The sequence below is a fragment of the Lepidochelys olivacea genome, assembly GCF_965140295.1.
Source record: "Lepidochelys olivacea isolate rLepOli2 genome assembly, chromosome: 1".
NCBI lineage: Eukaryota > Metazoa > Chordata > Testudines > Cheloniidae > Lepidochelys > Lepidochelys olivacea.
This window is the reverse complement of record NC_140411.1, coordinates 212019403-212042015: the sequence shown is the minus strand read 5'-3', so window position 1 is coordinate 212042015 and position 22613 is coordinate 212019403. Positions and strand designations below refer to the sequence as shown.

Genomic DNA, 22613 nt, shown 5'->3' with positions numbered 1-22613 from the left:
ACTGTGGCAACTGTATGTTTGACCTACGTTTGTAATGTAGACAAGGCCTTAGATTAGTCAGATGAATAAAAGTTTAGAATGTAATCTGCTCATCATAATGTGCTTATTTTCTTTTGCATTTGACTTTGTTTCTGGTCCGTTTCTGATGGGAACAGTTTGTTCTTTTCTGTTACAGTCATGCTGTTGGGTTTGCGTTTCTAGCACCTTCAGGGGAAGAGTTGTTTCTTTTAATTTAAATGCAAGTGTTTAGACTTTTCTTACTAGGTTTTGTTAAATCCTTTTTAATCTTCTACTAACCTTTGGTTTTAAATTGAGTTTGACTGTTTCCTCTAGTGACTCAGAAGTCCATTGACTTACTTGATTCCAGTGTTCTTTTGAAACCACAACTTTTAGCATATATATTTGTCTCAGTTCCTGAGTTAATTGCACCTCTGTCCCCCTTATGATCTCCATGAGGGCATCCCTGTTAGTCTCGGGTCTGTAGTTTTTACCTTTCATGAACCAGAATCCCATGATCCTCTCCTTCCAGACTGGAGTTTAGGCTGCAAACTCTTGCAAGTAACTGTGATCACTTCAGCAGATCTGACTTCAGTTCAGCATTTGCAGTTGTTCTCCCAGGGGCAATAAGCAACCAGCTGTCCTAAATCAAAGTACTATTTATTCAGAACAAAAGCATTTTAGAGAAAATATCTTAAAAACAAACAGATTATGTGCATGCCTTGTTTACTAGATGACAATCTGTCTTCCATAGGGAGATTCTGGGAGATTTAAAGTGCTCCAGGTCTTTTCCACAGGGCCTGCCTTTCTTGGTCACAGTCTCATGTTAGTTCTTGTCTCAAGGGTGAGTGAACAAGTCCTCTGGTCAGGGCTGATATTTTATGAAGGTTCAAATCCATTGTCTGTTAAGGCCAGGTCATGTTAATCTGTGTGTTGTTTCCACCGGGGGGCGGGTGAAGCTTCATAAGGCTTGTTACTTGCATTGATTCAGCATTTAAGTTTTACATTAATTACCCCTTAGTGCTTTTAGTTCCTGTAGAAAGCATCCTTGAGCTCATCCATTGAACCAGGAATACAATTAGTGGCAAGCCCATAAAAGTACATATATCATTTATAAATTTAACATAATGTCTTTGGATATTCTAGTGTTCCATAGCATCTGTCACATCTCAATATAATAATCTTGAAATATTCCATGTGCACCTGTCGCAACTTGGTTCTGCACAGCAATTAGGAGATCATGGCTGTCGGAGCTATTGCAGCCTACTGTGCTATTCTGAAAGTAAGCTAGCCTTGGATTCTGTACTGCTGATACTAACTTCAGGTCTTTTCCTCTTTAGTTATTTAAGCGCAGAAATGTTGCTACAGCTGAGGAAGAAGCAGAGGAGGAAGTGATGTCAGATGGAGGTTTTCATGAAGCTCAGCTGAACAACATGGAGATGACTTCTGTAAGTGAGCATAATGCTTTCAGAATCTCTGCATACATATTCTCTCTGGGTGTGTTTGTGTATGTGTGTAAATAAAATGGTTGGTAGGTAGGTGGATCGTGGTAGATAGTGCCATAGGCAGGATTGGCACCTTACAATGTATGGACTAATCTCAGAGTTTATATTCTAAAATGGACAGATACAACATACATGGTAATGGATCAGATTGCTCTAGAGAAACATGGTGGAAAGAGTGTGGGTTTGATTGGTTAGTTTTCCGAGAAAACTCTAGGTAAAATGTGCTGTCTGAAACAACTCTTCATGGATTTTGTTCCTGAGGCTGAGTGATGTAGAGAAACTTGCCAATATGTAGTAGTAGTAGGAAGGAGGCCTGAAATTTAAGCCCTTGTATCAGAGGCCTGGTATTAGATCTGAGGCCTGGACTAAAGTAGCAGTCAAAACTTTGCCGCTGTAAAGCAAAGTGAAAAGAACAGGAGGACTTGTGGCACATTAGAGACTAACAAATTTATTTGAGCATAAGCTTTCGTGGGCTACAGCCCACTTCATCGGATGCATGCAGTGGAAAATACAGGAGGATGATTTTATATACACAGAGAACATGAAACAATGGCTGTTACCATGCATGTTATAACGAGAGTGATCAGTTAAGGTGAGCTATTACCAGCAGGAGAGGAGAAGAAAAAAACAAATCTTTTGTAGTGATAATCAAGATGGGCCATTTCCAGCAGTTGACAAGAACGTGTGAGGAACAGTGGGTGGGGTGGGGGAAATAAACATGGGGAAATAGTTTTACTTTGTGTAATGACACATCTACTTCCAGTCTCTATTCAAGCCTAAGTTAATGGTGTCCAGTTTGCAAATTAATTCCAATTCAGCAATCTCTCGTTGGAGTCTGTTTTTGAAGTTTTTTTGTTGTAATATTGTGACTTTTAGGTCTGTAATCGAGTGACCAGAGAGATTGAAGTGTTCTCTGACTGGTTTTTGAATGTTATAATTCTTGATGTCTGATTTGTGTCCATTTATTCTTTTACATAGAACTGTCCGGTTTGGCCAATGTACATGGCAGAGGGGCATTGCTGGCACATGATGGCATATATCACATTGGTAGATGAGCCGGTGAACGAGTCTCTGATAGTATGGCTGATGTGATTAGGCCCTATGATGGTGTCCCCTGAATAGATATGTGGACAGAGTTGCCAACTGGCTTTGTTGCAAGGATAGGTTCCTGGGTTAGTATTTTTGTTGTGTGGTGTGCAGTTGCTGGTGAGTATTTGCTTCAGGTTGGGGGGCTGTCTGTAAGCAAGGACTGGCCTGTCTCCCAAGGTCTGTGAGAGTGATGGGTCATCCTTCAGGATAGGTTGTAGATCCTTGATGATGCGCTGGAGAGGTTTTAGTTGGGGGGGTTGAAGGTGATGGCTAGTGGCGTTCTGTTACTTTCTTTGTTGGGCCTGTCCTGTATTAGGTGACTTCTGGGTACTCTTCTGGCTCTGTCGATCTGTTTCTTTACTTCAGCAGGTGGGTATTGTAGTTGTAAGAACACCACTAGACGCTCCTTCATCCCGCACTAAGAAGTAATCGGGCAGTGCAATTCCCATTCACGAAAATGGGATTACAACTAGCCTTGGTTAAAATTAATTAATGATCTGGAGGATGACGTGAATTGTACCCTCAGCAAGTTTTCAGATGACACTAAACTGGGAGGAGAGGTAGATACACTGGCGGGTAGGGATAGGATACAGAGGGACCTAGACAAATTAGAGGATTGGGCCAAAAGAAATTTGAGGTTCAACAAGGACAAGTGCCGTCCTGCATTTAGGACGGAAGAAAGAATCCCATGCACTGCTAAAGACTAGGGACCGAATGGCTAGGCAGCAGTTCTACAGTAAAGGACCTAGGGGTTACAGTGGACGAGAAGCTGGATATGAGTCAACAGTGTGCCCTTGTTGCCAAGAAGGCTAATGGCATTTTGGGCTGTATAAGTTGGAGCATTGCCAGCAGATTGAGGGACGTGATCATTCCCCTCCATTCGACATTGGTGAGGCCTCATCTGGAATACTGTGTCCAGTTTTGGGCTCCACACTACAAGAAGGATGTGGAAAAATTGGAAAGCATCCAGCGGAGGACAACAAAAATGATTAGGGGACTGGAACACATGACTTATGAGGAGAGGCTGAGGGAACTGGGATTGTTTTGTCTGCGGAAGAGAAGAATGAGGGGGGATTTGATAGCTGCTTTCAGCTACCTGAAAGGGGGTTCCAAAGAGGATGGATCTAGGCCAGGGGTCGGCAACCTTTCAGACATGGTGTGCCAAGTCTTCATTTATTCACTGTAATTTAAGGTTTTGTGTGCCAGTAATACATTTTAATGTTTTTAGAAGGGGTCTACCTATAAGTCTATATTATATAACTAAACTATTGTTGTATGTAAAGTAAATAAGGTTTCTAAAATGTTTAAGAAGCTTCATTTAAAATTAAATTAAAATGCAGATCTTATCAGTTTAGTGTGATCCTTGCCCTTTCTTTTCCTTTGAGTTTTGCAATGTCCCCAGGCTGGCAGCGGGCTGAGTAGGGCTGGTGGCCGGGACCCTGTCTGGCAAGGGGCCGGCGGACGGAACCCCAGACCGGCAGCTGGCTGAGTGGCTCAGCCCACTGCCGGTCTGCGGTTCCGTCTGCCGGCCCCTGCCAACCAGGGTTCCAGCCGCCAGCCCCGCTCAGCCCGCTGCCAGCCTGGGGGTCTGTCTAGCCAGGCCGGCAGCGGGCTGAGCGGGGCTGGTGGATGGAACCCAGGTAGGCAGCAGAGTGCCACTGAAGATCAGCTCATGTGCGACCTTTGGCACACATGCCATAGGTTGGTGACCCCTGATCTAAACTGTTCTCAGTGGTAGCTGATGACAGAACAAGGAGTAATGGTCTCAAGTTACAGTGGGGGGGCGGGGGGGTTAGGTTGGATATTAGGAAAAGCTTTTTCACTAGGAGGGTGGTGAAGCACTGGAATGCGTTACCTAGGGAGGTGGTGGAATCTCCTTCCTTTAAGGTTTTTAAGGTCCGGCTTGACAAAGCCCTAGCTGGGATGATTTAGTTGGGGATTGGTCCTGCTTTGAGCAGGGGGTTGGACTAGATGACCTCCTGAGGTCCCTTCCAACCCTGATATTCTATGGTTCTGTGAAAATGATGCAAAGGACATTTGGGGTGAGATAAATTTCTTAAGACAGAAGGTTAGCCTGTTCAGTTTAGTCTCTAGAAATCATGTTATGATTTTGTTGAATATGTAACCTTTTGTTTTCATTATCCTTACTCACTATTTCTTGAATCTTTGATAATAAACTTGTTTTCACTGTAAATATATGTAACTGTCTGATATTAAACTAGGGGCTGATCCTGAGTTGAATCATACAAGGTGGCGTGTTCACTGGTCCCTTAGAAACGACTGATCTGGTTTGTCTGCGAATGTTCAGTGGATAAGGGACTGGACGCTATAGGGGAACTCTTCAAAGGGGCTCAGGGACTGGGGCACACCTACTGTTAACCTCAAAGGCAACGTAAGGGCTGGCATAGCCCAGAGGAGGGTGCTTGAGTGGCTCTCAGACTGGTAGTGTCAGGGAGGTGAAACACAGTTGAGCACAAGCAAGTCTTTCTCACGCTGGATGTGTGGGGTATTAAGGTGACTCAGTCTTGGGACCTTGAGAAGAGTCAGGTTTCAGAGTAACAGCCGTATTAGTCTGTATTCGCAAAAAGAAAAGGAGTACTTGTGGCACCTTAGAGACTAACCAATTTATTTGAGCATAAGCTTTCATGAGCTACAGCTCACTTCATCGGATACATACTGTGGAAAATACAGAAGATGTTTTTATACACACAGACCATGAAAAAATGGGTATTTATCACTACAAAAGGTTTTCTCTCCCCCCCCCCCCCACTCTCCTGTTGGTAATAGCTTATCTAAAGTGATCACTCTCCTTACAATGTGTATGATAATCAAGGTGGGCCATTTCCAGCACAAATCCAGGGTTTAACAAGAACATCTGAGGAACGGGGTGGGGGGAGGAATAAACAAGGGGAAATAGGTTACATTTTATAATGAATCAATCTGTCTGTAGGCAAGCCCCCCAACCTGAAGCGAATACTCACCAGCAACCACATACCACACAACAGAACCACTAACCCAGGAACCTATCCTTGCAACAAAGCCCGTTGCCAACTGTGCCCCCATATCTATTCAGGGGACACCATCACAGAGCCTAATCACATCAGCCACACTATCAGAGGCTCGTTCACCTACACATCTACCAATGTGATATATGCCATCGTGTGCCAGCAATGCCCCTCTTCCATGTACATTGGGCAAACTGGACAGTCTCACTGTAAAAGAATAAATGGATACAAATCAGATGTCAAGAATTGTAACATTCATAAACCAGTCGGAGAACACTTCAATCTCTTTGGTTACTCGATTACAGACCTAAAAGTGGCAATTCTTCAACAAAAAAAACTTCAGAAACAGACTCCAATGAGAGACTGCTGAATTGGAATTAATTTTCAAACTGGATACAATTAACTTAGGCTTGAATAGAGACAGGGAATGGTTGATTCATTATAAAAAGTAACCTATTTCCCCTTGTTTATTCTCCCCCTCCCTCCCACCCCCCCCCCGGTTCCTCAGACGTTCTTGTTAAACCCTGGATTTGTGCTGGAAATGGCCCACCTTGGTTATCATACACATTGTAAGGAGAGTGATCACTTTAGATAAGCTGTTAACAGCAGGAGAGAGGGGTGGGGGGGAGAGAAAACCTTTTGTAGTGATAAACACCCATTTTTTCATGGTCTGTGTATATAAAAACATCTTCTTCTGTATTTTCCACAGTATGCATCCAATGAAGTGAGCTGTAGCTCACAAAAACTTATGCTCAAATAAATTGGTTAGTCTCTAAGGTGCCACAAGTACTCCTTTTCTTTTTGAGAAGAGTCACTGATTTTCACCAAAATCACTAGGGATCTGCCCGCTGATGTTTAGAACGTTCCCTGACATTTTGGAATTCAGTGGTTGTAGTTTCAAAAATTACTGCATTACATACAGAGAAATGTCATTGAAATGAGTGTGCAGATTTGCTTTGCTCTGCCAAAAACTCATTAATGGAGTAACCTGGATGGTTCAGTGGATCCGTAACGGGGTATAGAGACTCACATAAGCTAGCTCTCCTAAAATGTGTCCCGTGTCAGTAGTGACAGAAAGCTGTAACCATTTGTTCTAAAGCTTACGTGAAATGAACCAGGAGAATGAATAAAAGCATGAGAGGGTGTGTCAGTCTAAATAGGTGCTAATTTTAAAAACTACAATTGCAAATATCTCAAATTAGCATCCATAACAATCTCCGAGAGAGTGGACTGTTGAAATTTATCTCTCCTCTTCTCCTAAATTACCCATCTTGCAAAATATAGACCAGTAATTCTTCACTATTGGAAGTGAAAGTGCAGGGAAAGCTCAGGTATTTTTATCAGTTTCATCTATCTCCGTCTTAGAGTAGGATTCTATGACATGGTGGTCAGAAGATCTGAGCCCTTTCTACACTACTCCTTCCATCTGTGGACCTGCATGTGTGGTGAACTGTGCATCCACTTTTTTCTTGCAGTAGACAAAATCTCCAGGTCAAAGTTGAAGGACACTGGTCAGAGTAGTGTGGGAAAGCTAGGACTGCTGTTGTGATGTTCATGCTCAGGAATTCAGTCATCAGGGTTGTCTGTCTTTCACCAGAACTAAAACCATTTTTACTTCTTTAAAATTACAGGTTGTGTGAATTGTGGTGCTACAAAAATGGCTTGAAGCAAACATAACAGACAGGTCTAGACAATAACTTACCCTAGCCAGCAGAAGCTGGTTCCTCATACTCACAAACACCCATATATCAATTTTACTATTTCAATCCTCAGCTTCCTTCTACTGATAAGAGACTGCCAATTATATGGTGGTTTTGTGATGTGGAAAATGTCTGCTAATTTTGCTCATATAGTTTAAAACAAAATTTGGATTCTGGAGATGAAGGGTTCACAAATTAGCACGCTACCATCTAAAGCCCTTTGAATGATCACACTAAGAGTCAATAATATAACTTTTGTTGGCTAGCTTCTTACATAGTAATAAACTCAATAGCACAGTTTGGCAAATGTTGTTCTAATCTTTTCCCTCTGAATTCAATCCAAAATTTACTAGTTTCTTTTCCTGTGTAATCCCAGAGTGCCGTCATCACCTCTGATATGATTGAGATGATTTTCTCCAATAGCCCAGAGCAGCAGCTTTCAGCCACTCAGAAATTCCGGAAGCTACTTTCAAAAGGTGAGTACTGAAGCTACTTAGAGTTGTAATGTTGAAGTGGGGGGATATGTTTTATATTCCAGCTAGTATCATAGAAGATGAGGGTTGGAAGAGACCTCAAAGCAGGACCAACCCCAACTAATCATCCCAGCTAGGGCTTTGTCAAGCTGGGCCTTAAAAACCTCTAAGGATGGAGATTCCACCATCTCCCTAGGTAACCCATTCTAGTGCTTCACCATCCTTCTGGTGAAATAGTGTTTCCTAATATCCAACCTAAACCTCCCCCACCGCAACTTGAGACCATTGCTCCTTGTTCTGTCATCTGCTACCACCGAGAACAGCCTATCTCCATCCTCTTTGGGAACCCCCCTCACCCCCCTTCTTCAGGTAGTAGAAAGCTGCTATCAAATCCCCCCCCTCACTCACTTTTCTAGTAACAGGGTAGTGAACTCTCTTTGTGACATGAAAGATATCTTCAAACTCCTGCCAGTCTCACTACATATTCTAGCATCAGGGCAGTAATTCCTTCACAACATGTATAGGAACTTTCCTGAACATGCTTATTCAAAAACAACAACCCTACATCTTGAGCAAATGCCTCTGCAGATTCCCGTATGATCATGCCCATCAGGGAGTGCTGGTTTAGAGCCTTTTAGAAAGCATTGATTATTAAGACTACTTGAATGCCCCAGCTCAGAACCAAATTTTCAGTGTGATAGGTAAAAAGTCTCTGTGGGTCTGACCGTTCCTGTCTTGCTGCTGTCTCGTCTGGTTTGGAATCTATAATCCTCCACCATCCTCCTTTTCTTTTTTTCTTTTTATTTGTTTTGCTTGTTCTTCATTATTTTAAAAGAAAGGTTTGGGGGTTTTATTTCTAGTTCCTCCTTGTGTGGCTTGCTCTGTTTCATGGCATTACTGTTATGGATCCTCACTGTAACCAGTGTTGTGTGCTTTTTTGGAAACTAACCCACTTCAGGGTCACAGTCAGCTTCATAGCTACTGATACCCTCCACCTGAGAGGCTAATCATTCATTTATTATTGTGGTAGCACCTAGAAGCTCTGATTAGGCCATTAGACTAGGCACATGTGACAGAACAATCCCTGATCCAAAGAGTTTATAATCTAAGGGTATGTCTACACTACGAAATTAGGTCGATTTTATAGAAGTCGATTTTTAAAAATCGATTTTATACAGTCGATTGCGTATGTCCACACTAAGCGCATTAAGTTGGCAGAGTGTGTCCTCACTACCGTGGCTAACATCGACATACGGAGCGGTGCACTGTGGGTAGCTATCCCACAGTTCCCGCATTCTCTGCCGCCCATTGGAATTCTGGGTTAAGCTCCCAAAGCCTGAAGGGGCAAAAACATTGTCGTGGGTGGTTTTGGGTACATGTCGTCAGTCACCCCTCCCTCCGTGAAAGCAACGGCAGACAATTGTTTCGCGCCTTTTTTCCGTGCAGACGCCATACCATGGCAAGCATGGAGCCCGCTCAGCTTAGCATCACTGCTGCTGTTGTGTCCTGGGTGCTGCTGTCAGCAGACGGTGCAGTACGACTGCTAACCATCCTCATCCACCACTTCCACTGCAACTCTGCTCTCCTGCTCTTGTAAATGAGCTCAGTCTCAATAACAAATTTCTCCACGTTGTCGTCATCCACCGCTTCCACTGCAACTCTGCTCTCCTGGTGCCACGAATCCACCTTGCAGGTCCTCTCGTCGTTCTGTATAAATATCTATTCTTGTGGCATCTGTCATCCACCGCTTCCGCTGCAACTCTGCTCTCCTGCAGATGCCATATCACGGCAAGCATGGAGCCTGCTCAGTTCACCACTGCTGTTGTGAGCATTGTAAACATCTCACAGATTATCCTGGAATATATGCAGAATCGGGCTAAGGGAGGCCAGCACAAGGATGATTGTGAGGAGGACATGGACACAGGCGTTTCTGAAAGCACAGGCTGTGGCAATTGGGACATCATGGCGGCAGGGGGGCTGGTTGATACAGTGGAACACCGATTCTGGGCCTGGCAAACAAGCACAGACTGGTAGGACTGCATAGTCTTGCAGGTATGGGATAATTCCCAGTGGCTGTGAAACTTTCGCATGCATAAGGCCACTTTCCTGGAACTCTGTGAGTTGCATTCCCCCGCCCTGAAGCACTAGAATACCAAAATGAGTACTGCCCTGACAGTTGAGAAGCCAGTGGAGATAGCCCTGTGGAAGCTTGTTACGCCTGACTGCTACCGGTCAGTCGACAATCAATTTGGAGTGGGCAAATCTACTGTGGGGGCTGCTGTGATCCAAGTAGCCAACGCAATCATTGATGTTCTGTTATCAAGGGTAGTGACTGGGAAATGTGCAGGTCAGGGTGGATGGCTTTGCTGCAATGGATTTTCCTAACAGTGGTGGGGCGACAGACGGAACGCATATCCCTATCTTGGCACTGGCCCAGCTTGCCAACCAGTACGTAAACCTCAAGGAGTACTTCTCAATGGTGCTGCAAGCACTGGTGGATCACCAGGGACATTTCACAGACATCAACGTGGGATGGCCAGGAAAGGTGCATGACGCTTGTGTCTTTAAGAACTCTGGGCTGTTTGAGCAGCAGCAAGAAGGGACTTACTTTCCAGACCAGAAAATTACCATTGGGGATGTTGAAATGCCTATAGTTATCCTTGGAGACCCAGCCTACCCCTTGCTCCCATGGCTCATGAAGCCATACACAGGCAGCCTGGACAGTAGTAAGGAGCAGTTCAACTATAGGCTGAGCAAGTGCAGAACGGTGGTAAAATGTGCCTTTGGACGTTTAAAAGCTGTTTGCTGACTAGGTCAGACCTCAGCGCAACCAATATTCCCATTGTTATTGCTGCTTGCTGTGTGCTCCATGATATCTGTGAGAGTAATGGAGAGACATTTATGGTGAGGTGGGAGGTTAAGGCAAATTGCTTGGCGGCCGATTTTGAGCAGCCAGACACCAGGGCAATTAGAGCACAGGTAGGCGCACTGCGCATCAGAAAGGCTTTGAAAACCAGTTTCATGACTGGTCAGGCTATGGTGTGACAGTTGTGTGTGTTTCTCCTTGATGCAAACCTGCCCCCTTTGTTGATTTTAATTTCCTGTAAGCCAACCATCCTCCCCCCTTTGAAATAAAGTAACTATTTTGAAACCATGCATTCTTTCTTTATTAATTAAAAAAAAAAGTGAGATAACTAACAAGGTAGCCCGGGTGGGGTGGGGGAAGAGGGAAGGACAAGGCCATACTACAAATCAAAACTGTTTGTTTGAATGACAGCCTTCTGTTGCTTGGACCATCCTCTGTAGTGGTGTGGCTGGGTGCCTGGAGCCTCCCCCCTGCGTTCTTGGGCATCTGGGAGAGGAGGATATGGAACTTGGGGGGGAGGTCAGGCGGTTGTACAATGGATGCAGTGGGGGTCTGTGCTCTTGTTGGCTTTCCTTCAGCTGCACCAGACGCTTCATCGTGTCAGTTAGCTCCCCCATTAGCCTTAGCATCGCCTCCTGCCTCCGCTCCTTGCGCTGCTGCCTCTGCTCTTCGTGCTCACTTAATGCTATTCCTAGCCTCTATCAGTGTGGGAGGACTGCATGAGCTCGGAAAACGTGTCCTTGCGAGTGCGTTATTTTTGCCTTCTAATCTGTGATAACCTCAGGGACGGAGATGATAGGGGGAGCCTAGAAACATTTGCACATAGGAGGAGATAAAAAGGGAGATAAAATTTAAGATGATACATTTCTGAGAATAAAAGGGAGACTCTTTCACAATGAATCAAGCAATTCACAGCTGACAGCACATGTGCTTACACATTTTACCTATTATATTGAGTGCCTACCGGTATGGTGCCGCATCACACACGGTTGGGCAACAGGATTCGGTTTCCATGCAGCCATGGTAAGGCAAATGGTACGCGGGGTTGGCTTCTTCCACCTTCATAACATGTGGGAATGGTTTCAAACTGCAGCGCCATCCTTTCCCATAGCAAGCAATGCTAGCTGGGTTTCACGTTTAAAAGGAGGGGCTGTGGTTTTCGGGTGGATGTGCAGCACACACCTCCCCCCACCCCACCGTGTGACTATTCTCTGGGATGATCCCTTTTAGCCAAGTGCAAACAACCCAGCATGAACGGGGTCCTTTTACTGTTCCCTTACAAAAATTGCCTTATTTCAGCCAGGTGACCATGAATGATATCACACTTGTGAGGCTAACACAAAGATATAGACCGAATGTTGCTTGAATGCGACCAAAACCCAGGACCATTTGCTGCCATGCTTTGTGCTGCAATGATTCTAGAATACTTTTAGGGTACTTCCAGGAGAGCTTCATGGAGATGTCCCTGGAGGATTCCCGCTCCATTCCCAGACATGCGAACAGACTTTTCTAGTAGCTGTTCTGGCTGCGAATGCATCCCAGTTCTTCAGAGAAAATCAAACATTAAACACTATTGCTTTTAAACCCTGTACCGTAGTTACAAATGTGCACTTGCCAGAGGCCTTCTCCAACTTGAGGGTCGGGGATCCCGCCTTGGGAGGGTATTGGCTCCAGGGTGATGAAAAGGTCCTGGCTGTCGGGGAGAAAGGATTCACCGCTTGCCTGCTGCGCATTCTCATTCTCCTCTTCCTCCTCCTCCATGTTGCTTGAGACTCCACCTTTGCAAGTGTCCACAGACAGCGGTGGGGTAGTGGTAGGGTCCCCTCCTAGAATGCCATGCAGCTGATCATAGAACCAGCATGTATGGGGCTTTGATCCGGAGCGACGATTTGCCTCCTTTGTCTTTTGGTAGGCTTGCCTGAGCTCCTTAACTTTCACACGGCACTGCTGTGTGTCCCTGTTGTAACCTCTCTCCAACATGCCCTGTGAGATTTTGGCAAGTATGTTTGCATTTCTTCTTTTTGATCGGAGTCCGGCCTGCACAGATGCTTCTCCCCATTCAGCAATCAGATCCAGTTTCTCCCTTTCGGTCCATGCTGGAGCTCGTTTGCAATTCTTGGGGGACTGCATGTTCACCTGTGCTGCTGAGTTCTTCACGTTGACCAAACAGAAATGAAATTCAAAAATTCCCAGGGCTTTTCTTGTTTACCTAGCTAGTGCATCGGAGTTCAAAGTGCTGTCCAGACCGGTTAAATTGGAGCACTCTGGGATGGATCCCGGAGGCGCATACTGTCGATTTGCGTCTGCACTACCCCAAATTCGACCCAGCAAGGTTGATTTTAGCACTGTTCCCTTTGCTGGAGAGGAGTACAGAAATCGATTTTAAGAGCCGTTTAAGTCATAGAATCATAGAATATCAGGGTTGGAAGGGACCTCAGGAGGTCATCTAGTCCAACCCCCTGCTCAAAGCAGGACCAATCCCTAATTAAATCCTCCCAGCCAGGGCTTTGTCAAGCCTGACCTTAAAAACTTCTAAGGAAGGAGATTCTACCACCTCCCTAGGTAATGCATTCCAGTGTTTCACCACCCTCCTAGTGAAGAAGTTTTTCCTAATATCCAACCTAAACCTCCCCCACTGCAACTTGAGACCATTACTCCTTGTCCTGTCCTCTTCTACCACTGAGAATAGTCTAGAACCATCCTCTCTGGAACCACCTCTCAGGTAGTTGAAAGCAGCTAACAAATCCCCTCTCATTCTTCTCTTCTGCAGACTAAACAATCCCAGTTCCCTCAGCCTCTCCTCATAAGTCATGTGTTCTAGACCCCTAATCATTTTTGTTGCCCTTCGCTGGACTCTCTCCAATTTATCCACATCCTTCTTGTAGTGTGGGGCCCCAAACTAGACACAGTACTCCAGATGAGGCCTCACCAATGTCGAATAGAGGGGAACAATCACGTCCCTCGATCTGCTCGCTATGCCCTGACTTATACATCCCAAAATGCCATTGGCCTTCTTGGCAACAAGGGCACACTGCTGACTCATATCCAGCTTGTCGTCCACTGTCACCCCTAGGTCCTTTTCCGCAGAACTGCTGCCTAGCCATTCGGTCCCTAGTCTGTAGCTATGCATTGGGTTCTTCCGTCCTAAGTGCAGGACCCTGCACTTATCCTTATTGAACCTCATCAGATTTCTTTTGGCCCAATCCTCCAATTTGTCTAGCTCCCTCTGTATCCTATCCCTACCTGCCACCGTATCTACCACTCCTCCTAGTTTAGTATCATCCGCAAATTTGCTGAGAGTGCAATCCACACCATCCTCCAGATCATTAATGAAGCTATTGAACAAAACCGGCCCCAGGACCGACCCCTGGGGCACTCCACTTGACACCGGCTGCCAACTAGACATGGAGCCATTGATCACTACCCGTTGAGCCCAACAATCTAGCCAACTTTCTACCCACCTTATAGTGCATTCATCCAGCCCGTACTTCTTTAACTTGCTGACAAGAATACTGTGGGAGACCGTGTCAAAAGCTTTGCTAAAGTCAAGAAACAATACATCCACTGCTTTCCCTTCATCCACAGAACCAGTAATCTCATCATTAGAAGGCGATTAGATTAGTGAGGCATGACCTTCCCTTGGTGAATCCATGCTGACTGTTCCTGATCACTTTCCTCTCATGTAAGTGCTTCAGGATTGATTCCATGATTTTTCCGGGGACTGAGGTGAGACTGACTGGCCTGTAGTTCCCAGGATCCTCCTTCTTCCCTTTTTTAAAGATTGGCACTACATTAGCCTTTTTCCAGTCATCCGGGACTTCCCCCGTTCGCCACGAGTTTTCAAAGATAATGGCCAATGGCTCTGCAATCACAGCCGCCAATTCCTTTAGCACTCTCGGATGCAACTCGTCCGGCCCCATGGACTTGTGCACGTCCAGCTTTTCTAAATAGTGCCTAACCACCTCTTTCTCCACAGAGGGCTGGCCATCTATTCCCCATGTTCTGATGCCCAGCGCAGCAGTCTGGGAGCTGTCCTTGTTAGTGAAGACAGAAGCAAAAAAAAGCATTGAGCACATTAGCTTTTTCCACATCCTCTGTTACTAGGTTGCCTCCCTCATTCATTAAGGGGCCCACGCTTTCCTTGGCTTTCTTCTTGTTGCCATCATACCTGAAGAAACCCTTCTTGTTACTCTTAACATCTCTTGCTAGCTGCAGCTCCAGGTGCGATTTGGCCCTCCTGATTTCATTTCTACATGCCCGAGCAATATTTTTATACTCTTCCCTGGTCATATGTCCAACTTTCCACTTCTTGTGAGCTTCTTTTTTATGTTTAAGATCTGCTAGGATTTCAGCGTTAAGCCAAGCTGGTCGCCTGCCATATTTACTATTCTTTCGACTCATCGGGATGGTTTGTTTCTGTAACCTCAACAGGGATTCCTTGAAATACAGCCAGCTCTCCTGGACTCCTTTCCCCTTCATGTTAGTCCCCCAGGGGATCCTACCCATCCGTTCCCTGAGGGAGTCGAAGTCTGCTTTCCTGAAGTCCAGGGTCCATATCCTGCTGCTTACCTTTCTTCCCTGTGTCAGGATCCTGAACTCAACCAACTCATGGTCACTGCCTCCCAGATCCCCATCCACTTTTGCTTCCCCCACTAATTCTTCCCAGTTTGTGAGCAGCAGGTCAAGAAAAGCTCCCCTCCTAGTTGGCTCCTCTAGCACTTGCACCAGGAAGTTGTCCCCTACGCTTTCCAAAAACTTCCTGGATTGTCTATGCACCGCTGTATTGCTCTCCCAGCAGATATCAGGAAGATTAAAGTCAACCATGAGAACCAGGGCGTGCGATCTAGTAGCTTCTGCGAGTTGCCGGAAGAAAGCCTCCTCCACCTCATCCCCCTGGTCCGGTGGTCTATAGCAGACTCCCACCACTACATCACTCTTGTTGCTCACACTTCTAAACTTAATCCAGAGACACTCAGGTTTTTCTGCAGTTTTGTACCGGAGCTCTGAGCAGTCATACTGCTCCCTTACATACAGTGCTACTCCCCCACCTTTTCTGCCCTGCCTGTCCTTCCTGAACAGTTTATAACCATCCATGACAGTACTCCAGTCATGTGAGTTATCCCACCAAGTCTCTGTTATTCCAATCACGTCATAATTCCTTGACATCACCAGGACCTCCAGTTCTCCCTGCTTGTTTCCAAGGCTTTGTGCATTCGTATATAAGCACTTGATATAACTTGCTGATCGCTCCTCATTCTCAGTATGAGGCAGGAGCCCTCCCCTCCCAGACGTTCCTGCCTGTGCTTCCACCCAGTATCCCGCTTTCCCACTTACCTCGGGGCTTTGGTCTCCTTCCCCCGGTGAACCTAGTTTAAAGCCCTCCTCACTAGGTTAGCCAGCCTGCTTGCAAAGATGCTCTTCCCTCTCTTCGTAAGATGGAGCCCGTCTTTGCCCAGCACTCCTCCTTCATGGAAGACCATCCCATGGTCAAAGAATCCAAAGCCTTCTCTCCGACACCACCTGCGTAGCCATTCGTTGACTTCCACGATTCGACGGTCCCTGCCCCGGCCTTTTCCTTCCACGGGGAGGATGGACGAGAACACCACTTGCGCCTCACTCCTTTATCCTTCTTCCCAGAGCCACATAGTCTGCAGTGATCCGCTCAAGGTCATTCTTGGCAGTATCATTGGTGCCCACATGGAGAAGCAGGAAGGGGTAGCGATCCGAGGGCTTGATGAGTCTCTGCAGTCTCTCCGTCACATCGCGAATCTTAGCCCCTGGCAAGCAGCAGACTTCTTGGTTTTCCCGGTCAGGGCGGCAGATAGATGACTCAGTCCCCCGGAGGAGAGAGTCCCCAACCACCACCACCCTCCTCCTTCTCTTGGGAGTGGTGGTCGTGGGACCCCCCATCTCAGGACAGTGCATCTCATGCCTTCCAACCAGCGGAGTCTCCTTCTGCTTTCTCCCCCCAGACATATCATCTGGTCCACTCTCCGCAAAGGTACTTGTGGAGAGAACATGAAAGCGGTTAGTTACTTGTATCCATGTTGCTGGAACCCGGACATTCCCCCTTCTTCTTCTGGAGGTCACATGTTGCCAAGCTTCTTCACTGGCCTCTTGGCTCCGCTGTGCAACCTGCTCTAAATCTTTAGAGCTTTGTGCCTGTAGAAGCATATCCTGACTTTTGTCCAGAAAATCCTCAGTTTCTCGTATGCAACACAGGGTCGTTATCTGTTGCTCCAGACCTTCAATCTTCTCTTCCAATATGGAGACCAGTCGATGGAACGGGGTTGGTTGCGTGGACACATTCACTTTAAAATCGACCTAACCCTGTAGTGTAGACCAGGTCTTAGATAGAGAACAAGTGAATAAGACAAAGAAATAGAGGTAGTTGGGGAGGCAAGATAAAAAGTGAAACAATAACATTTAATTACAATATTCACTTATGGTGGTTTTGGGGGCCGTATGGATATCCTAAATCATAAGTTTTTAGGAGAAGAGGGAACTATTGTGATAGTCTGTTGCAATCTAGATTGACCTCTTGTATAACATAGGCCATATAATTTCACTTTGTAATTTCTGTGTTAAACTCAATGTCCTCTAGTTGAATTAGAGCCTGTCTTTTTAGAAAGACATATTTTCTTGATTTAAATATTTCAAATAGAGAATTGTAAATGGTTTCACTTAATCTGCACCTTCTTCCCGGTTTGAGTTTGCCAAGCTTTAAGGTCTAACCATTGATTCTTGTTATGCCTTTGTCAGGTAGATTAAAGATCCCTCAAGTCTCAGATATTTTCTCCTCAATTATAGTCCATAATGATGTCACTTCTTACATTTCTTCAATAGACTAGGTAGCGGTCACTGATGGAGCTGTCTAAGAGATACCATAGACAACACAGGTTTTGGGGATGTTTTGTAACTATTGGGAAAGTCTGAACTTGGCACAAGAATTGAAGTGCTGGTTTTGATTATAGTTCTGTTGGTTTTCAGCATAGAGTGTACTCTCAGCTTTGATGTCTTTTTTTCACTTAGAGGCTTTGGCATGTGCCAAATTGGCTCTGGCTGTAAATCCAAATGAGACTGCTCTAGTTCTTCTCTCAGGGGTTAGAGTAATAAATCATCATCTGTTCTGAATTGTCCAGTCTCCCAACACTTCTCTGCATTCTTCTCTAGTCAGAGTATATGCTTCATCAGATTGGAGGGCTCAGATTCAAAAGTCTGCAGGAAGTGACCCTCCACTCTGTAAAATGGAGTCAGAGGTTTATTCTCTTGATTTGCATTAGCTGGATATCTGTTTTGAGAGAGCAGTCCTGAAACATTCAGCACTACTTGCCCCTCCTCCTGGGGTTCATTCTTTTAATTAGTCTCCCAGAGAGGGGGAATGACAGACATTTCTTAAGGGACATAGAGAAGGATTACTTACAGTGGATCTGATGGCTATTACCATTAGAGATCCACAGAGCCCACCTTCTTTGGAATCCTGTTTTGGAGCTTCAAGTAGGTGGAAATTGTCAACAGTCAATGATACAGAAAAGGCAGAAGTATTCATTGAACTTTTCTGTTCCATCAGTAACTAGGGAGGATGCTGAACAGCAACTGCTAAAGTCAAACATCTCTGAATCAACAGAATTGGAGAGCTTGCAGCAAAGAATATTTAAAAAATTGGCTGAGAAGTTCACTGAACCACTAATGTTGTTTTTAAACAAATTTTAGAGTACTGGGAAAGTTATATGAACATAAGGACGGCCATACTGGGTCAGACAAAGGTCCACCTAGCCCAGTGTCCTGCCTTCCAACAGTGGCTAGTGCCAGGTGCCCTAGAGGGAATGAACAGATAATCAAGTGATCTATTGCCTATCACCCATTCCCAGCATATGGCAAACAGGCTAGGGACATCATTCCTGTCCATCGTAGCTAATAGCCATTGATGGACCTATTCTTTCTGAATTTATCTAGTTCTTTTTTGAACCCTGTTATAGTCTTGTTATAGTTCCAGAGGACTTGAAAGAGATAACATTGTACAATATTTCAAAAGGGTAAAAAGGATGAACTCAGTAACTATGATCTGGGGAAAAATCATGGAAAGGCTGATATGGAATTCGGTCAGTGCATTCTATACCAGGGAGGTATGGTAACATCATTAAAACTAGATTGATTGATATTATGAAAAAAGGTTTTGTCAAACAAACTTTTTTAATAAGATTATAAATCTGGTTGATAAAGGTAACTGACATAATATACATACCTTTTGGTATAGCATTTGACATTGTTCCACATGACATTCTAATTTAAAAAAATAAATTATGAAAGCTCAGTGTAGCCTATATTAAATAGATTTAAAAAGTGGTTAACTAATAGATTTCAAAGAAATTGTAGAATGGGAATAATCATCCTATGTGGCTATTTCTAGAGGGATGCCCCAGGGATACATTTTTATGCAGTGCTATTCAATATCTTTTTATCAATGATTTGGAAGAAAAAAAATCATTGCTGGTTAAATTTGTACATGACAAAAACTGATGGAATGGTATATGATAGGGACAGATTAGTTCTACGCACCAATTTAGATCACTTGGTAAAGTGGGCTGATTTGAACAACATGCATTTAAGCACTGCCAAAAGAATCTGGGAATAAAGAATGGAGATCACCCTTAGAAGATGGGAGGTGGTATCCTGGAATACAGTGACACTGAAAAGGACTTGGGGATAATGGTAGATAACCAGTTGAACATGAGCTGTTATTATACTGTATCTACGAGGGCAAACATGATTCTTGGATATGTAAGAAGTAGAATGTCAAGTAGAAGTAGGGAAGTGTTATTACCTCTGTACATGTTGGTAGACTATTGCTATAGAATAGTCTGTCTGCTTCTGGTGTCAACACTTTGAAATGGATGTTGAAAAATTGGAAAAGATTCAGAAGGTGCTACAGGAATGATTTGTGATCTGGAATACCTGCCTTATCGTGAGAGACTTAAGAAACTTGGTCTATTTTAGTTTATCCAAGAGAGAGTTATTGACTTGACTATGGGCTAAAAGTGCCTCATGGAGAAGAGATTTTTCAAGTAGATGGCTCTTTATGCATTTTCTGCTAAATGAATGAGCTCTAATGGTTGAAAACTAAAGCTAGACAAATGTATAATAGAATCATATCCTAGAATATCAGGGTTGGAAGGGACCTCAGGAGGTCATCTAGTCCAACCCCCTGCTCAAAGCAGGACCGATCCCCAATTAAATCATCCCAGCCAGGGCTTTGTCAAGCCTGACCTTAAAAACTTCTAAGGAAGGAGATTCCACCACCTCCCTAGATAACGCATTCCAGTGTTTCACCACCCTCCTAGTGAAAGTCTAGAAATTTAGTCTAGAAATAAGGTGCAACATTTCAAATGAGGGTAATCAAACGTTGGAACAACTTTCTTATGGGTGTGGTGGATATCTTGAATCACTTGAAGTCTTTAAATCAAAAGACCAGATCTTTACTAAAAGATAAACTAAAGGGCAAAAAGAAGTTATGCTCTTGACGCAGAAATTCCTGTGGGAAGTTTTATGGCCTCTATTATTCAGGAAGTCAAACTCATTGATTGTAATGGTCCCTTGTGGCCTATAATCTATGACTATTAAATGAAGAGGAGATGGTTTGGGCTGTTTTATACTCACAACAACGAACAACAAACCTTCGGACCTAGGCGTTGCTTGTGTGGCCCAAACATGCTGCTTTTTGGAAAATTGTAAGACAGCTGCTCCACGTGCACCTGTGTCAAAATGACTCTGCAGAGATAGTAGTCTTTCTTTTTCATAAATGAGCCTGTTGGTTTTATGAATCAGCTTCTTTTCGTGTGTGTGTGTGTGTGTGTGTGTGTTCGTTCTCCCCCACTCATCCCCAGAATCATGGTGCTGGAATCCACGTTCTATGGCTGGAATCCATTTTCCTTGTCCTTGTTATGGGCAAAGTAATGTTGGTATAAAATGTAATTTTGTTTGACCAAGAGAAAAATTAGCATAATGGGATTTTGATGTAGTCACTTGGGAATTTCCGTGCAAAGAGATTCTTGTACTTAATTTCACATTCTATTTTAAACAGAGCCTAATCCACCAATAGATGAAGTGATCAGCACACCAGGAGTGGTGGCCAGGTTTGTGGAGTTCCTCAAACGAAAAGAAAATTGTACATTACAGGTGCACAATATTTTCCCCCCCCTCTATTTTATGAATGGAGTTGGTGATCATGAAAATTAATGTCGGGATGTTAGTAGCTAAAGCAGGTACACATTAAGCAAGCTACCACCTTCCTCCCAGGTTATGACAATGAAACTGAATCTTAACTCAAAGGACTCCTGCGATTTCAGTTTTCGACCTCTGAGAAGAAGCTGAGTACGTCATATCATAGTATGGTGGCTAGGATGGGACCACAACATTGACTTTTTTCTATGTCAGAAGCAGGATTTGAATATCAGCCTGGAAAGGTGAAATACCAATGAACTATCCCACATTGTCTTGTTTGTCCTTCATGTGATTACACATGTCCATTCCACTTCAGGTATGTGCATGCCCAGTGCACCAGAGTTTCTTTGGCATGACCTGTCAAGGTGATGCATGCATCGTCTGCTGCCTTGTGTTGCTGCATAATCGTATACAGTGCAGAGCCATCCTAGATCCTCCTGAGTTCCTTCTTGCCACCTGTGATCAGTAGTTGGAGCATGTCAGGTCAGATTGCTTCCGCAAGTTTTTGTCCCTTACATGGAGTGTCTTACCTTTCTGTAAATAGTTAATTGTACTTGTTAGTTAAATTAATATAAATTTAATTTTTTTTCTTTATTTTCTTTTGGCATTGGTTCATTATTGTTACGGGGTGCCAGAGCCCAGTACCAAGATATGCCTTGGTCTCCAGTGTTTAAACCTTGTGCTGTCTGCAAAAAGTTGAAGCTGGTGAGCGACCCTCATTTAGAGACTGCTGCCAAATTTGCAGAGACTTTAAGCCCTGGATGAACAAAGACAGAGGCAAGATTACACCACATCTTTGAGGGCCTCCCTGTGTCAGCCTTCTGAGTCTTCCCTCTTGGGGCATGCACCGAGTACTTCGGCGTAAGTTGAGAATTGCCCCACCTGACATTGCCTTGGAACGCCTGTACCAATCCCCTTCCCTGGTGACAAAGAAGCACAAGAGATTGGAATCACCCAAGGAGCTGAGACTTAGCTCCACTAGATGATTGAAGTCCTTGGTAAGTACTCAGGAGGACAGGGAGTATGTCCTCTGGCAAGAGATGCTCTCTGGTACCAGCCTCTTCGACTACTTTTGTGCAACATCATCATCAGCAGCAAAAAAGCCTCTTGGTACCGATGATGCTGGAGGCCTATGCAGCAGCGCAAGATCTACTCTGCCTTTCAGTATCAGACTGCCCAGTGGTGTGGGAGATACTTTGGTACCAGGTGAGCTATCTTCAGGCCCTGGGGATGGACTTACCTCAGGTTTGTGGTCAGTCCTTAGTACATTGGGTGTCCAGCGTTTTCTCAACCAGTGCCGTTCAGGTGTGAACCTACCCTGGTACTGTTACTGCTATATCAGGAATGGCACCCGTAGACGTTGGCACTGCTTGATGCAGCGCATCACCGTGGTCAGCTGCCTCAGGGTCATCCTCAGAGTCAGAGTTAAATTCTTGTGCCCTTCCCTTCTGAGACAGACGATGACACTCCCCTTCTTCACTGAGGTTGTTTCGTTACTGGTGCCCATTGCATGTCCCAAGACAGTCCAGATTAAGGGAACCTTGGAGCACTCATGGCTGGGGTCCTATGCCGTACCCATGGCCCTATTAGAACCCTTGGGGCATGCCTCCTGCTTCCAGATCTTCCCCTTTTAGATCTACTGCCAGGTGGAATGCTAACTCATGTGATGAGGTCCAGGAGTATATCTTCGGTACTGAGCAAAACACACTAAGCCTCTGAGCTATGGAACATCCACTCACTACAGTGCAGGAGGATCA

General features: G+C 44.7%; 1 protein-coding gene across 3 annotated transcripts in view; it reads left to right on the top strand.

Annotated features, from left to right (window-relative positions):
- KPNA1 (karyopherin subunit alpha 1) overlaps positions 1–22613 on the top strand; it is a 154703-nt gene that overhangs the window by 30450 nt on the left and 101640 nt on the right. For all 3 annotated transcript variants that reach the window (XM_084619754.1, XM_084619755.1, XM_084619756.1), the window contains exons 3-5: positions 1338–1445; positions 7673–7772; positions 20717–20811. In XM_084619754.1, the coding sequence (XP_084475880.1) occupies positions 1338–1445; positions 7673–7772; positions 20717–20811 (303 nt within the window). The remainder of the gene's footprint in view (positions 1–1337; positions 1446–7672; positions 7773–20716; positions 20812–22613) is intronic.